This window comes from Hemiscyllium ocellatum, chromosome 24 (genome assembly GCF_020745735.1).
Source record: "Hemiscyllium ocellatum isolate sHemOce1 chromosome 24, sHemOce1.pat.X.cur, whole genome shotgun sequence".
In the NCBI taxonomy this organism is placed as follows: domain Eukaryota; kingdom Metazoa; phylum Chordata; class Chondrichthyes; order Orectolobiformes; family Hemiscylliidae; genus Hemiscyllium; species Hemiscyllium ocellatum.
In genome coordinates this window covers 46,965,445-46,983,333 of record NC_083424.1, presented here as the reverse complement: position 1 = coordinate 46,983,333, position 17,889 = coordinate 46,965,445, and the positions used below count along the sequence as shown (strand labels likewise).

The following is a 17,889-nucleotide window of genomic DNA, read 5'->3' as shown; positions in this document are numbered from 1 at the left end:
GTCCTTACCACCCTTCTTAAACATTGGCACCACGTTAGCCAGCCTCCAGTCTTCTGGCACCTGACCTGTGACTATCGATGATACAAATATCTCACTAAGAGGCCCAGCAATCACTTCCCTAGCTTCCCACAGAGTTCTCGGGTACACCTGATCAGGTCCTGGGGATTTATCCACTTTTATGCGTTTCAAGACATCCAGCACTTCCTCCTCTGTAATATGGACAATTTTCAAGGTGTCATCATTTATTTCCCTACATTCTATATCTTCCGTGTCCTTTCCCACAGTAAATACTGATGCAAGATACTTGTTTAGTATCTCCCCATCTCTTATGGCTCCACGCACAGGCCACCTTGCTGATCTTTGAGGGGCCCTATTCTCTCTCTAGTTACCCTTTTGTCCTTAATGTGTATTTGTAAAATCCCCTTGGATTCTTCTCCACTCTCTTTGCCAAAGCTATCTCATGTCCCCTTTTTGCCATCCTGATTTCTCTCTTAAGTATATTCCTGCCTTTATACTCTTCTAATGATTCACTTGATCTATCGTGACGATACCTGACATATGCTTCCTTCTTTTTCTTAACCAAAACCTCAACTTCTTTAGTCATCCAGCATTCCCTATATCTACCAGCCTTTCCTTTCACCCTGACAGGAATGTACTTTCTCTGGATTCTCATTATCTCATTTCTGAAAACTGAGAGTGTTGTTCAACCCTTATCATTCTCCAACTGTTGCTGGCTTTCAACTGGGTACCAGACTCTACAATTCTATTTTCCTGAGTCACTCCCCTCTTTGACTAAACCTTTGGTTCCCTAACCACCTGGGACATTTTACCTTATCTAGCTCCACCCTATTTATATTCCATGTGGTAGTTATTCCCTATTCTAACCACAAAGCTAAATTTGTCACTGACCTACATTGGCTCTCAGTTAAGTAATGATTAGTTTCAGAATTTGCGTCCTTCTGTAGTCTCTCCTTATCCCTTTAATGTTCTAGAATGTCTATGCTGGTTTCATTCAGAAATTTCTGGAGAAACTCAGCAGGTCTCGCAGCAGCATCTGTGAAAAGAAAACAATATTAACGTTTCAAGTCTACCTTTTCTTCAGAAATGATAGCTGGGATAGGTGATAATGTGACCAATGAATAGTTGAAATGGTTGGCTATACTGAAAACAACCCATTTCATCACCTGATCTGGGGCACGGTAGTGGCTAATAGAGATGGAAGGAGGTGTTCATGCTCTAAAATTGTTAAACTCAATAATGAGTCCTGAAGATGTAATGTCCCCAGCTGGAAGATAAGATGGTGTTCCTTCAGCTTGCATTGAGAACCACTGGAGCACTGCAGCAGGCCTGAGACAGAAGTGTTGTCAGGGCACACACAGGTTTCTTGAAGTGACAGGCAACTGGAGACTATCACAGCTACTATCACTGGACTTGAAACATCAACTCGGTTTTCTCAACACAAATGTTGCCAAACTTGCTGAGTTTCTCCAGTACCATCTGTTTGTTTATTTCAGATTTCTGGCATCTGCGGTATTTTATTATATCTGCAGTGCTTTGTTTTATTTCTCTAACTTTAATTGCTCCACCATCGGTAGCTATTCCTTCAATTGTCAACTCTCCAAGCTCTGAACTTTTTTTCATATTCTGCCTCACTGCTACCTTTTTTATTGCTTCCCCCCCCCCCCTCCACCTTTTAAGATCTTGTTTTAAACCTATCTCTTTGATCAAGCTTTTGGTCACTTACCTTAATATCTCCTTAGCATAGTATCATATTTTGCTTTACACGGTTTCCATAAAACGCTTGGGGCAGCACGGTGGCACAGTGGTTAGCACTGCTGCCTCACAAGTGCCAGACACCCGGGTTCAATTCCCGACTCAGGCGACTGACTATGTGGAGTTTGCACATTCTCCCTGTGTCTGCGTGGGTTTCCTCCGGGTGCTCCGGTTTCCTCCCACAGTCCAAAGATGTGCAAGTCAGGTAAATTGCCCGTAGTGTTAGGTAAAGGGGTAAATGTAGGGGTTTGGGTGGGTTGTGCTTCGGCGGGTCGGTGTGGACTTGTTGGGCCGAAGGGCCTGTTTCCACACTGTAAGTAATCTAAGTGTTACCTACATTAAAGATGCTACATAAATAGTAATGTGTTAGTTAATGGCAATCCTGTATTTTAAAGCCTAGCTGCTTTTCAACACATTTTCTTTGTGACCAGCAAACTCCTTGAGACGTCGAATGGACTCGCATCACCTGGTGATATGCCACTGCTTACATGTTTTAACAGATTTTGAGCCTCAGATTCTGTCACTAGTTTCTCCATTGTGACCCATATGATTAGTTTATGTCACCTGGCCAATACCTAGCATCACTTGCAGTAAGATCTAAAGCCATTTTACTAGGACCTCTTGTTAACTGAACCTCTCACATGAAGTAGTATCATTATTTCCTGTATAACTCTTGTTCTGCTCTGGTATTCTGAAATGCACACTGAACCAATACAAATCTTCGCACTATTTATTTAGTTTAATTTGGTGTTGCTTCTTTAGTGGACAAAATATCTTGTGTCGTTGGTCAGGACTTCTGCTGATTATGGCTAGCTCTATCTTAACCAAGTCATTCTTGCTTCCTCATGTCAACTGGTTTTCCCAAATGTTAATTTGCCTTTTGTTCCGTCGCTTGACCGAAAGCTGGCTACTTGATCATTGACATTTTCAGCTCTCACTATCTAGGAGTCTACCAGTGATACTGTAATCAAATGGCTACTGTCCATTAGAATGAGGAAATCCCTAGAAACACTCTCTTCCTACTGTTAATAAATGAATAGGGTACCCTGAACCCCAATGTGTATTGTAATTTGGGGATGGGAAGCAGGAGGGAATGCAGTGGACCGTTGGAATGAAGTAAAGTACTAATTCACACATGATCTTGCTTGTTGTGATGGATAGGATAGGTTTAACATTTCACCTGTTGAATCTGACAGATCTAAACAAGTATCTTAGCACTCTTTGTTTGAAGTCACAATGACATGTGAGTGAACACTGCAAATCAGTTTCTGTTCTATACATATCCCAACGCTTGTGCAGTGAAGTAAGGATTTTCTTATAAATCTTATCAAGATTTATTCTGTAATTAAATATTCCAAATCCCAGATGTGCTATGTACTCAGCATCTGGCTCACTGAGATCCCAAGCTTTCCAGCTGTCATTTCATCGAGGCAGAAAATTCTCCCTTTGTAAATATGGCTTTTTGATTGAAAACTTGTTGTTTGTAATATTGACTGACAAAGGATGGTTGAATCCGACTACTGCTCGTTTCACAAATAATCAGTTTGAAAAGGATGTTTAGTTTGGTAAGGAGTGGGCATGTGTTTCAACCATTTGAAATAATTTGATAGAATAGTGAAAGAAGAAGCTATTTCAGGTGACAGGAGGGTCAACAACTAGAGGGCACAGAGATTTAAGATTATTGGTGAGCAGTCCAGGACAGAACTACTTTTAATACAGTTATTGTTGTGATCAGATGTGCACAGCATGAAAGGGTAGTAGAAAAGCAATCTTAATAGTAACTTTAAAATGCATTGATATGTATTTGAAAAGGAGAGACTTGCAAGGCTGTGGGGAAAGACTAAGGAATGGAACTTGATGAATAACTGCTTGAAAGACTTGGTGTAGATATGATGGTTGGAAAAGCTTTTTTCTATGCTGTGTGGTTCCATGAACTCAGTGAAGTGGGCCATCCATCATCCCATCTTTATATTAAACTACAACATTCCTTGTGGCCCAGAATTAGTGTGTTTCAGTTGGAGATGTTGCCTGACCTGTTTCATGTGAAGGCAAATGTGTTCAACACCCTGGATTCCGTTCTTGTCATTCCATCTATGTGGAAATAAACAGTTTAAGGTTATGTGAGGTACAATAAATTTTGAATAATGATCTTGGTGTTGTTAGAATTGTCAGTATAGTGTATTTTATTGTTTTGATAAACTTAAAATGTGTAGGTTAAATGTTTTATGCCCATTGAATGTTGTTCTCTTCGGCAAAAGTAATAAGTTGATTGTAGTCTACTTCACATCATCTGATTAGAATAGTATTTGTTCTGTTAGTAGGGCTAGGCATATGCCTGGACATATCTTCGCGTGATCCACAAACACCTTTGTTGCCAGACCCCGGTCGTCTCCATTCTTGTGGTATCTTGACTTCCTAAACAGATTGAATAGTGAATAGAAGTATAAATATGTTGCTGCATGATTTCTGGCAGTCAAGTTAAACTGCTTTTAATTTTAGATACTTTTGTAACAACCAAGATGATCAAAGAAAATGTTTCTGAAATTTTTTTCTTAAACTGTCCCTATAATTTTCTTTCCCATTATTAAAGTACACGGAGATAAATTGTAGCTCCTGAAGATTCCAGAATTGGTAATCTTAATTATGAATTGACTCATGTAATTCACAGTAACAAGTTAGTTTTGTTAATATTCTGTTCAGCACTACAATACCCAATATTCTGTGCATAATGTCAAACCTTAGTACCTGTGGTTTGTACAAGAAATTCTGAATAATGAAGTGAAAGTTCTAGAAGGGCCAGAAATTATAAAGCAGTTTGTGTTCTTTATTTCACTTGGTTATCAATCTATGCTCTCTCTACCCTGCTGATCTCCTCAGCAAGCATTACACCCCACTATCCCCTGTAAGGAACAGCTGATACCTAATGTATATTCTCTCTTGTGAATCATACTATTCATGTTATCACCAATTATGATGCGTTACTTTAGGCTTTGTTAGCTGGAGGAGATGAAGAAAGGTGGTTAAAAGGAAAAACGAGACTCCTGATTGAGGCCCAACGGGGAATGTTCCGGAATCCAATGGCACTGTCTCAACTGTTACCCGTCCTGTATCACAAAACCTACCTGGATATTGGCCAAGTTAACTGCAGCAATGAGAATGGTAAGCAAAGTAAGATAAGCTCTTACTAAACTGGTAAGAAAGAAAGGTGAATCACTAAGGTGACCTGTCAATGAGCTGGAGGTAAAGGGCAGTATGCTGCCATTACTGTGTATGGACCTATGGGTGGGATGAGGGAGCTTGATAAGTGATTCTCACCCTCCATTGCCACAAAATAATAGGGTTTGCCCCATCATTTCTATTATTGATCCAGTATGATTTAGAGGGTATATGTTCCTGCACATGTTTATATGAGTATCCAAAGTAGAGAACTAGAGGGCATAGGTTTAGGGTGAGAGGTTGTGGGTGGCACGGTGGCACAGTGGTTAGCGCTGCTGCCTCACAGCGCCTGAGACCCGGGTTCAGTTCCCGCCTCAGGCGACTGACTGTGTGAAGTTTGCACATTCTCCCCGTTTCTGCGTGGGTGTGCTCCGGGTGCTCGGATTTCCTCCCACAGTCCAAGGTGAGGTAAATTGGCCATGCTAAATTGCCCGTAGTGTTAGGTGAAGGGGTAAGTGTAGGGTGGGTCGCGCTTCGGCGGGTCGGTGTGGACTTGTTGGACCAAAGGGCCTGTTTCCACACTGTAAGTAATCTAATCATATGAAAGAAACCTAAAGGACCGCATTTTCACACAGTGGGTGGTATGGAATGAGCTGGTGGTGGTGGAAGCTGGTACAATTGCAACATTTAGAGGCATCTGGATGGGTACATGAATAGGAAGGGTTTGGAGGGATATGGGCTGGATGCTGGCAAGTTGGAGTAGATTGTTCCGATGGGTTGGACCGAAGGGTCTGTTTCCGTGCTGTACATCTCTGACTCTATGACCACATCGCTGAGTGCTGCTCTACAGTCTGTGTTTTAAACTAACAATGTATCTGTCCACTGTATGATCAGAGAATTGAAATCCCATCAAATATTTGAGTTTAAAGGTTTGATCTTTTTCAAAATTTTCAGAAACCACAAGACATTAATATGGAGGCAATAGATGTCTGTTGGTAAACTATTAAGTAAAATAAATACTCTATTAGATTTAAAAATCAAACTGACTTAAGATCAGAAAGGGGAAAAAAATAGTACAAATGTGAAATAGCCATTGCCTCAGCAATGAATGTAAGCTCTATCTCAGAATAAATTGAGAGGCAGATGAAATCTAAAGTTTGAACACAGTACCGATTGACATTTATAAAGAGTATCCGTGAAAGGAAAGAGTCAGCTACGTCTATTGAGGTTGGGAGAGAAAGTATTACATCTGTTTAATAATGGGGCGGCACAGTGGTTAGCACTGCTGCCTCACAGCGCCAGAGACCCGGGTTCAGTTCCCGCCTCAGGCGACTGACTGTGTGGAGTTTGCATGTTCTCCCCGTGTCTGCGTGGGTTTCTTCTGGGTGCTCCGGTTTCCTCCCACAGTCCAAAAAAAATGTGCAGGTTAGGTGAATTGGCCATGCTAGATTGCCTGAAGGGGTAAATGTAGGGGAATGGGTCTGGGTGTGTTGCGGCTTGGTGTGGATTTGTTGGGCTGAAGGGCCTGTTTCCACACTGTAGTAATCTAATCATAACAGAGATATCAATGAGGATGACAGCAATAACTTAGACAAAATGTTGAGAAACTCAACAATGTAGCTGCAGTCGAAGATCAAGCCATCTGATCCACTGAGTGAAAACTCCCAAGCCTGAGGCAGGAATTGGGTGAGCCTGTTGATAATTGCTTCATGAGATTGAGAAATTAAGCCAGCAAGTGCAAATGCAGCGAAACAGGTGAGAAGCTGCTACCACGTTAGCTGATTTGGAACTCCAGAATGCAGAGCAGAATTCTTTGATTGGAAAGCACAGACTTCCAAAATCGCAGACTGTTAAAGCTGCCAGCATATATAAAGTCACAAGGCAAGAGTTGAAGGTGCTGAAAATGTGTTGCTGGAAAAGCGCAGTAGGTCAGGCAGCATCCAAGGAACAGGAGAATCGACGTTTCGGGCATAAGCCCTTCTTCAGGAATGAGGAAAGTGTGTCCAGCAGGCTAAGATAAAAGGTAGGGGGGAGGGGCGTTGGAGATGCGATAGGTGGAAGGAGGTCAAGGTGAGGGTAATAGGCTGGAGTGGGGGTGGGGGCGGAGAGGTCAGGAAGAAGATTGCAGGTTAGGAAGGCGGTGCTGAGTTTGAGGGTTGGGATTGAGACAAGGGAGGGGAAATGAGGAAATTAGAGAAATCTGAGTTCATCCCTTGTGGTTGGAGGGTTCCTAGGCAGAAGAGGAGGCGCTCTTCCTCCAGCAGTCGTGTTGTTATGGTCTGGCGATGGAGGAGTCCAAGAACCTGTATGCCCTTGGTGGAGTGGGAGGGGGAGTTGAAGTGTTGAGCCATGGGGTAGTTGGGTTGGTTGGTTCCCCTCGAAGAGTTGAAGGTGCCAATTTACTCCAATGGCATGCTTTCAGTTAAGTCAAAGGAGAGACAGCAGGTTGATGTAGTGAAGCAAGAGCAAAGAAGCACATCCCGGATACACAAGTGTGTAAGAGCTGTAGATGACAACTTTGGCTCACAGACTGGAGGAAACCTGCATGTGCATCAAACTGCAGAGCTAGTTCAGTTCTATTATTCTCCTTTTCCTTTTGTCTGGATAGAGTGGTTTAATTTTAAATGGGAAGCATTATAAGCTTTGCCGGATGGGTGCAGCACTAACAACAATCAGAAGCTTGACACCATCCAGGTCCGATTAGCACCACATCCACAAACATCTGTTCCACCAACATCGATGCTCAATAGCAGCAGTATGTGTTGTCTGCAAGATGACCTGCCAAAATTCACCAGAGATCTTAGACAGCACCTTCCAGACCCACAAATGCTTCCATTAAGAAGGACATGGGCAGCAGATACATGGATTTCACCACCTGTAAATTCCCCTGCAAGCCACTCACCACCCTGACTTGGAAATATGTTGCTCTTCCTTCATTGTCACTGAATCAAAATCATGGAATTCTGTCCCTAAGGTCAACTTACAGCATGTGGACTGCAGCAGTTCATGAAGGCAGCTCACCACCAACTTCTGGCAATGAAGGTTGGCCCATCCAACAAGACCCATCTCCAACGACTGAATAAATTAATTCCTCAAATCTGTGTTGATGAAGTCAATTTTAAATAAATCTCTGCAGCCAACTTCCTTGGGTTTAGGAACCAGGAATGTTATTTATTCATACTTAATTCTGAATGATCTCAACGACTTCACAGACTCTCATTCTCTCTCTCACACACAGTCTCACACGCACAATACAGGGAAAAAAAGAACTATTGCAATCAGTTCCCAGTTGACTTACAAATGGGTTTGGACTTAATAGTTTTATGGAAAACAGAATTGCACAGGAACTGGGTTTGGTTCAAGAACAAACTGGTTTATTAAAAGAAAATCCTCTTCGCACCCAATACAAAACTTCTAAGCTGGTTTATATGACAGAATACCTCAGATGGTTCATCCAACTCAAATCCTGTCACCAGTTTTAATTTTCTACCTCCAGGTCCCCTCCCCAAAACACACGCGCATCGTCGGGACACAATGATAACCTTTGCTGAAAATGCACAGGCAAAACACCGTTTTTCTTCCCCAAACATTCCTTACGTCTTTTGGGTTTGGTTGTTATCCTCTTGTTGTCTCTTCTACTTTTGATAATTTGTCTCCCCTTCTCTTTCAATGTGAAAGCAATCTATAAAGCCAATTTTCTTTAAGCAGTTAATGATGAGAGTTATTATTTATTTATATATTTGTTTTAAAGAAGAGGAATAGTGCATTATTCCAATCTGAGTTAGGAACCATACATTTGCATGAAGCCTTATGAAGTCAAATGTATCCAGATGTGCTACATTAGTCATTAGTACATTACAGTTTGTATTGAACTAACTATGCATCAGTCTGACGTTCACGGTGCGACCTGAAAAACACACTGTATGAAACTGCAGCATTTAAATTTTTAAAGTGTGATTATTACACAAAGTGGTTTCTGTGCTAACATTTCCACAATACAACCTGAATAACTCTTCAACAAAATCAGATGTTGCTGGAAAGCTTAACGTGTCTGGCAGCATCTGTGCAGAGTATTCAGAGTTAACAACTGATTTCTCTTCGCAGATGCTGCCAGACCTACCTAGCTTTTCCAGCAACTTCTATTTTTGTTTCCTATCTATAGTATCTACAGTTCTTTCAATTTTTTGCTGAATTACACTACTTCTGTTATCGACCAGATGACCTGACGTGGATGCGATCAGATCACAGGACTGAACCTAACTTGAACAAACAGAAAGGGTTTGTTCATTTATCTGTGAATGACATGAATGGCGTCGTTATTTGTACAGCCAAGGTGCCACTATTTCCGAAGATGTCTCTCCAAGCTGTCTTGAATGAAGCAAGAAGTAATGATGCAAAATTCAAGTAAGATCATCACTTTTAATATATCTTCATTTTCCTGCATGATATTTGCAGCATGGTGCTCGGATATTTGTCAAAACAAGTTCATGATTCTGATTAGCTTGATCATGTTCTACCTCACCTGACTCCTTCGATAACTCCTATACTTTTCTTTGTACATTTTTAATTTCCTCTTTTTCAGTAAATCAATATTAATTGCCTCAGTACTTCCTGGGTGAGCAAGTTCCACTCTCTAGGTTAAGTTAAAAATCACACAACACCAGGTTGTAGTCCACAACCACCTGCTAAAGGATTAGCGCTTTGAAAGTTAGTGCTTCCAAATAAACCTGTTGGACTATAACCTGGTTTTGTGTGATTTTTAACTTTGTACACCCCAGTCCAACACCGGCATCTCCAAATCATCTCTAGATTAAAATGTTTCTCCTGAATTTTCAATTGGTATTGTTAGGAGCAGAAGTGTGTGCTATTTGACCCTTCAAGTCTACTCTCATTGTATGATGTGATAGTGTTATCTCAACTCCACTTCACCTTCACCTTCACCTTAACTACTCCCATAACCTTTGACTCTCTCTTCTGTCAAAATCTACCTCATTCTCCCTGAATAAGTTCAAAAACTTAGCCCCCACTATTTTCTGAGGAATTAAATTCCACAGGCAAAAGATTTCTCTGCATTCTGTCTTAAAAGCAAGCCCTCTCATTATTAAACTGTCCCCTAGTTCTGATCTCTCTAACAAGGGAAACATCTTCTCAAAATCCACTCTCTTGAGTCATCTCAGTATGTTAAATGATTTAAATAAGATCATTTTAGAATCATCTAAACTCAATGGGTTTAACCTTCCTTCAACTGAAGCCACTCCCCCTAGCAGTGAGGCAAGTGCATCTCTAAACTAATCCAGTTGTCTGTATTTACAAATGAGGAGACTTGAGTTGCACACATCACTCTAGATGTGGTCTGACCAAGGCCCTCTATAACTGCAATCTTTTTTCCTACTCTTTTATATTTCATATTCCTTGCAATTAGTGCCACATGCCATTCCAATAACCTATCGATCCTACCATAATGAATCTCCCCAGATATGTCTGTATGGCAGATGACATCACTGTCCTTGAAACAACTAAACACACGAGCAAGATGCTCTTAACCATGTTAATGTACATCTGCTATTTTGACTTCCATGGAGTCCCTTTGTGCATTTTTAGCTTTATTGCTACTGCTCGACCTGGGTCCAAGTTGGTACTGTGCGAGATCTTAGTTACTAATTGAGAGTATCACGATATATCTAGCATGATGTTGTCCACATATATAATCATTTTGCAGTGCGATACAATTATGAATTGAAATGTAATATCTAGAATAGGAAGAACTCCACACATTGCTGTCTTCATTTGAGACCCGATCTTACTGCGAGCACTTACTGCTTTCCTCTCTTGATCCAATTATATCTTCACTGTTATCCACCATTTTCATGTGTAAAGGACTTTCTTAGGTCAATCGAAGACTTGTAAAACTATAATTCCAATCCATTAAAGATTTGGATATGCTAATCTGAGTCTCTTCATCAAGATATTAACGTAAATTGTACATAACTGAGGCCACATCATTGATTCTTGTGGCATGTCACTCATTACCCTGTTCATCACTATTCTCTTCTTCCTGCCTGTTAACCAATCCTCTAACATGCTAATGTGTTATTCCTTCATGACCCTTCAGCACATTAGTCTTGGCCCTGATTAAAGTCTTCCAGACATCCAAGTCATCTACATGTATTGGCTGCCTTTATCTTCCCAGCTAGTAATATTCTCAAACAACTTCCTTGAATTTATCATGCATCATTTCTTTTTTGTGAAACCACATGAACTTTCCTATTTACTACCATTTCCTAAGTGCATTGTTTCAGCATTTTCCCAGCATTTGTGAGTGAGCTAATTTTCGGTTGTTGCTGGTTTTATCTCTTTGCCTTTTCTTCAATAAGGTTGTGGCATTTCACCATAAGAGAGAGGAGCAGAATTAGGCCATTCAGCCCATTAAGTCTACTCTGCCATTTGATCATGGTTGATATACGGGGCAGACCATTTAGGACAGAGATGAGGAGAAACTTCTTCACCCAGAGAGTGGTGGCTGTGTGGAATGCTTTGCCCCAGAGGACAACGGAGGCCCAGTCTCTGGATTCATTTAAGAAAGAGTTGGATAGAGCTCTCCAAGATAGTGGAATCAAGGGATATGGAGATAAGGCAGGGAGTGGATACTGATTAGGAAAGATCAGCCATGATCATATTGAATGGCAGTGCAGGCTCGAAGGGCTGAATGGCCTACTCCTGCACCTATTGTCTATTGATATGTTTGTCAAACCCATTCTCCTGGCTTCTGCCCATAACCCTTGATCCCCTTACCAATCAAGAATCTATCTGTCTTAAAAACACTTCTCCACAGACTAACCACGCGGTGGCTGAAGAAATTCTTCTCCGTTCTGAAGGGTTACCCCTTCGTTCTGAGGCTATCCCTCAGGTCCTAGTCTGTCCTCCTAGTGGAGACCAAGCCATTGAGTGCCTTATTGTGAAGGGCCTAATTCTACTCCTATATCTAATGGTCTTATGGTTCCAAAATGTATTGCTTCAAGAAACTGTTGACAAATTTTATAAATTCTACATTTCCCAATGTGATTTCTGCAGTCTGTGTACATGGAGATTAAAGTTTATCATGATTATGACATTGTGTTTTTTTGACAAGCTCCAGTTATTTCTTGCTTGGTGCTCTGTTGAACAGTTTAAAACATTGAAGCAGAATTAGAAGATAATTAAACCAAAAGAGACTTCAAGACAACTAATGGGTACATTCAATTGTGTTGTTGTAAAAGAAGTTTTAAAAAAAATTGGTTAAATGTCTATTTTAGAGATTTGAAATCCTGGCCTTATTTTATCATCTCACCCAGTTGATGATATCTCTAACCATGCAATCCCCTCTCAGTTCTTTAAGGAAAACTTGCTAGATCCTCCTCCAGGAGGAGGGGAAACCCTCTACTACATCACCCAAGTGTGCATTCTTCACAATTGCACAGATGAGTGTCTGTAGCCTGCTCAAGTATTAAATTCCTCTCCTAATTTATACCTCTGCCATATGGGCAGATGGTATTTGGGTTTTTGCTCTTTCAGAAGTGGATCTTTCAGTTGATGGTGCTTCATACCTAGATTTCAGTGAGAAAAAAGATTTTTTTTTTCCTTCCTATGCATCCTCTAGCTTTGAGACCAGACCGACTCTGTGGGGACCTTTCTTGACTTCAGTATGCAACCGAAAGGCACAAGATGACGAGAGAAACTATTGGCGTCTGCTCACAGGAAATAATATCCCACTTAAACAAGGTGAGACATAATTGGGGGCAGTAATGTGTGGTTTAGTCCAGTGATAAACTTGTCTGGTAATGGTAACATTTGGGCAGGAATTTGTCATTTGACCCCTTTGTACTTACTTTGACATTCAGTTAGACCATAGACGATCTGCAAGATATTGCACACCTTGTCTCCATATCACTGATTTGTGTACTTAATAAAAACCTGTTTCAGGCTTAAAACTAGCAATGATTGTATCACTTCCTTGGAAAAGAAAATTCCAAATTTCCATTATTATTCCACTAGGGTGGCATGGTGACTCAGTGGTTAGCCCTGCTGCCTCACAGCACTCGGGACCCTGGTTCGATTCCAGCCTTGGGTGGCTTTGTAAACTGCATGCAGACATTGTCCCAGTGCCTGCATGGGTTTCCTCCAGATGCCCCGGTTACTCCCACAGTCCAAAAATGTGCAGGTTAGGTGGATTAGCCATGCTAAATTACCCATAGTGTCCAGGATATGCAAGTTAAATTGAATAGTCATGGCAAATGCAGTGTTAGGGGGGGCTGGGTGGAATGCTGTTCAGAGGGCCAATGGGCTGAATGCTCTGTCTGCACTGGGGATTTTATGGAAAAAGCACTTGTGCATGGTCTTGTTTGACTGAAGATGATGTCTGCTTGTTCTTCATCCCTCCACAGGAGGAAATAGTCTCTGTGTCTGTCAAATAAAATTAATTCTACCATATTCTAAAATGGCAATCAGAACATCTGGTAATTTCCTATACAATAAACTAGTGTATGCAAGCCAATGTATGCAATCTGTCCTTACAATTTTAATGCCCATAAGCCTGGTATCATTCTAATACAATTGTGCCTTCATTTCTAAGAGTATGAGCAGAGGTATGCATTTTCATCGGTGGTGGAGGAAATCGTATGTGTACATTTTCAGTTTTAAATTTATGACACAAACATGCAGAAATGAACAGGTGCCAATACTTTTGAAAACCTGGCATGTGCACATTTATATTGCGTGTATACGTTTTCACATGCATAATTGTGTTAGTAAACTTTATGAAAACAACTTAGCCCACCGCTATCCTGAATTCTGGATTTGGGTCTCTGGTTCCATCATTTTGCACTCCTACCAGGGACCTGCAGTACAATGAAAAGGGTGACAGTCACCCCTATATTTTCATGAGCAGCCCTTGAATGCTTATTGATCGAAGCATTGCAGTCCATTCTTTTCATGCATTACTGCAGGAACTGCTACTCAGCAACTCTATAATTCTTGCTATGCTTCCTTCTCACCTTTTTCAAAGAAAGTTTGTTTATGGAATATGAATGTTGCTAGCAAGCTTAATAATTAGTGGCCTAACCCTAATTGTCCTTGTTATGGTAGAGCTCATATGCATGGATCTGGATTCATCACCGAATCATCCTGGTTTAAATGGCTCAAAGGTGTACCTAGCAGTACTTAATCCCTTTGAAGAGCTGCACACTGCTTTCAAGAAAGAATCTTATTTAAATTACACTTTTCATGATCCCTGGATTTCACGAGTTACTTTACAAATAAAGTATTTCTAAAACATAGTCAACCACTGAGGAGGAAATGCAGCAGTTGAAAATGTGTTGCTGGTTAAAGCACAGCAGGTTAGGCAGCGTCCAAGGAACAGGAAATTCGACGTTTCGGGCATAAGCCCTTCATCAGGAAGCGAGATCTGCAGACGCTGGAGATCAGAGCCGAAAATGTGTCGCTAGAAAAGCGCAGCAGGTCAGGCAGCATCCTAGGACCCTTCCTGATGAAGGGCTTATGCCCGAAACATCGAATTTCCTGTTCCTTGGATGCTGCCTAACCTGCTGTGCTTTAACCAGCAACACATTTTCAACTGTGATCTCCAGCATCTGCAGACCTCATTTTTTACCCGAGGAAATGCAGCAGCCAATTTGCACGTAGCAAACTTACAAGCAGCAATGTGCTATTGACTAAATAACCTGTTGTTTTTTGAGGAATAAGTACTAGGCAAGAGACCAGAGAGGCGTCCCATGCTCTTACTGGCATGGAGCTTTGTTGCCATCTGCGAGGGCAGACAGGATCTCTGTTTAACAAGGCTATTAAGATGTCCAGCAAGTTAACGTGGTTGTGTAAAACCGAGGCTTGAGGATCTAAATAAGTATGTACTTTTGACAGCATCTTCAAGCGTGAACAAGCCCACAATCAACAGGAAATTTCTTTTTGTGACTGTTCTGATTACTGGATTGTTTTGTCCCTCACTGCCTCTTGAATAGAAATGTTTTCTCCCTATTCATGCTATGTTCTGAACCATCTGTCTGCAGGAATTCAAGACTACCACCCACACCAAGGAGAGCGCATCATCCTGCGACTCAGCAAGTTCTAGCAAGTGCAGACTGATCTGTTGACCTCCACTTCAGCTACTCTCATGTTCCTGTACCCAACTTGCTTAGTGACTAATAAATAATTCAGAGGCCTGAGCAACAAAGAACTTTTAAACTAATAAAACATAATCAGTAGGCTGTGTGTGACAGCACCTCCTCGATTTTAAGCAGGCAATGACTCTGAGATTCAAGAAGATAACTGTCCATCTCCAGCCACAACTGTGCTTTGATAAAAGGGTCTACTTTATTCAGCCTTATCGACAAACATCCCACTGCTTGAACCTTATGCTATCCCATGTCAGAATTTCCACTTTCTTTTGACTCTGCTAGCAAGTGTGTGTATGAAGCCTCCCTCTGTTTTGTACCTGTATTAAGGAGTGTGCTGGCAGCCAGCCTGAGGAATCCATTTTCCCCCAGACTTTCTGTACCTTAAGTAAATGATGGTGTGTCCCACTTTTCTAGAAGTGAGGACCTACTGTGAAACCGTGCACTGTTGTTATACAACATCTTAAACAGTACCAAAGACAACAAAGCTTCATGACCTTTCTGAGGAAACATGATTGGTGCCGACTGAAAGCTAAAAGTAGAGAACTTGTAGCCAAAATACAAAGCTGGCTTTAATCCTCCTCAGAGTAACTTTCCTCTTAAATGGTGAATCCAAAATTATTCGACTGAACTCATCCCCAAAACCTGAGTGCAGCAATCTAGTTATTCAGAGCTTATGATGTTATAGTCTCAATTTAGAGAGACACATTTACAATTGTGATTTTAAGAAAATTGATGACTTATTTATGACAAATGATTTTAAGAATTCTTGAGACAAGACGAGGACGTGTCAGTCTGAGTAAAAGTCAGAAGAAAGACAAATTAAGATGCTAATTCATTTTATGCAAACACCCTGCTTTTACATCACCTAGAAGGCCATTCTTTGCACACCTTGTGTCCAGAGCCTATTTATGCACAGGAATCATTATCTCCAAGCCATAAATTGTCACACTTTCCTCCCCCCACACCCCCCCAACCCCATAAATAATTTCCCAATGCTTGGTGATTAAGCATGGAAATATAAACTGATTATTATTTAAGTGTTGTTTTGGTCAGGGGTATTGCAATTAATTATTGCACCCCTATTGCTACCTCAACTTAGCATCGCTCAGTGATTGGATCGGAGATGTTTTGCTTTCCATAGCTGGTGACACGCTCCAAAATTTCAAATCATATCATGAACAGACCTGAAAATCACACTTTGGTGTTACAACGGTACCAGTTGTGTCCTGATAATGCTGCATGACTGATTTTGTTTCTGTTAAGTTTCTGTTTAGTTAACATTAGTGATTGCCAATGAGTGAGAAGTTCTAGCTTTGAATCCTACCCTGAGTTGATTGCCAAACAAGGTGTGTTCATAAAATTGATTATTCCTGAAGAAGGGCTTATGCCCGAAACGTCGATTCTCCTGTTCCTAGGATGCTGCCTGACCTGCTGCGCTTTTCTAGCAACACGTTTTCAGCTCTGATCTCCAGTGTCTGCAGATCTCGCTTTCCCCTCATAAAATAGATAGACTGGTTGAAATGCAGTTCTCCCTTCCAAATATGCCAATGGCAAGTGATAAGAATGGGAAAGATTCCTCGTTTACCAAGTTATGGAAATTGGAGCCTCCATATCCCTAGATATTTTTCCAGACCTCGACAAAGACCAAACTTATGTGTTGCCATATTAATTTGGACTCACTTAGTGATCTGGAACATGGCACAACCACGAGTAACATTCTGCTGACTGCACATTTTCAGGTGGATAAGGAAGCTGGAACTTTCTCACGTTCTTTGCCTCAGCATTCCCTGAGGCATGGCAAACCATTTCTAATTGTGTTTTTGTAATTGTTGGTCAAATTTGTAATTATTGTTTAAAATTCAAAATTATAAGCATTCATCAACTTGTTTTTTTTGTTGTTCTGTTTATGCAGCAGTTTTGACTTTATAGCTTGTTGCTGTCAATTTGTTGTCCTGTTCCTGCATCCATCTGTGTTGACATCCAGGTCATCACTTTGTCCGTGGAGCGTGCTTTGGATCTGTACAAAACCAAAATGACATGAATGCAAGAAGTCAGAGATCAAAACAAAATAAATGCTGGAAGTGTTCAGTGGGGCATCTGTGAAAGTGAAACCCATCAGTATGGCAACCTTCCAACAAGTCTTTAGATGTGTGGTGCCCAAAAGGTTCATATTGTGACTTACCTGATGGTATGTGTGGATCTGTTTATAGATTAGTTAGTTACCTACCTACAATTAGTGAGTAAATGTTGGTTGTGCAATGTAGTTACCAGTTTGAGAGAAGTTGTAGTTACCCTTTTCTTTACTAGCAATCCTTTTGGATCCTAACCTGGTCAGTTTGCTTATTTTACAGAACCTCACTTTTTAAAAATATCACCTCTATCAGACCTAGATCTACTACTAAATCTGTCCTATAGAGTCACCGAGTCATAGAAATGTATAGCATGGAAACAGACCCTTCAGTCCAACCCGTCCATGCCGACCAGATATCCCAACCCAATCTCGTCCCATCTGCCAGCACCTGGCCCATATCCCTCCAACCCCTTCCTTTTCATATAGCCATCTTTAATATTATGGTTTGTTTTAGTTAATCATGTCTCCTTGTCCATTCACCCTTCATGGTGTCTTATGCCATGCAATGGCTCCATTACCTGGGTGTGTTTAACTTCAAGAGAAAATGGATGCAGCATACCTGCAGCAATGCCATAGCAACGGATTCTGGTGCATTTCACAGATGCCAGCATTTTGCGTGCAAAGTTCTGATTGCTGGCTATCTGTATCTCATTGTGACCACTTCTG

The 17,889-nt window shown here is 41.1% G+C and overlaps 1 protein-coding gene across 1 annotated transcript in view; it reads left to right on the top strand.

Moving 5' to 3' along the window:
* The window catches only part of LOC132827390 (transcobalamin-2-like), a 55,885-nt gene extending 38,907 nt beyond the window's left edge, over positions 1–16,978 (top strand). The window contains exons 7-10 of the mRNA XM_060844055.1: positions 4,761–4,932; positions 9,147–9,333; positions 12,566–12,687; positions 14,985–16,978. Coding sequence (XP_060700038.1) covers positions 4,761–4,932; positions 9,147–9,333; positions 12,566–12,687; positions 14,985–15,046 — 543 coding nt within the window. The 3' untranslated portion in view covers positions 15,047–16,978. The remainder of the gene's footprint in view (positions 1–4,760; positions 4,933–9,146; positions 9,334–12,565; positions 12,688–14,984) is intronic.
* Positions 16,979–17,889: the final 911 nt, after the last annotated feature.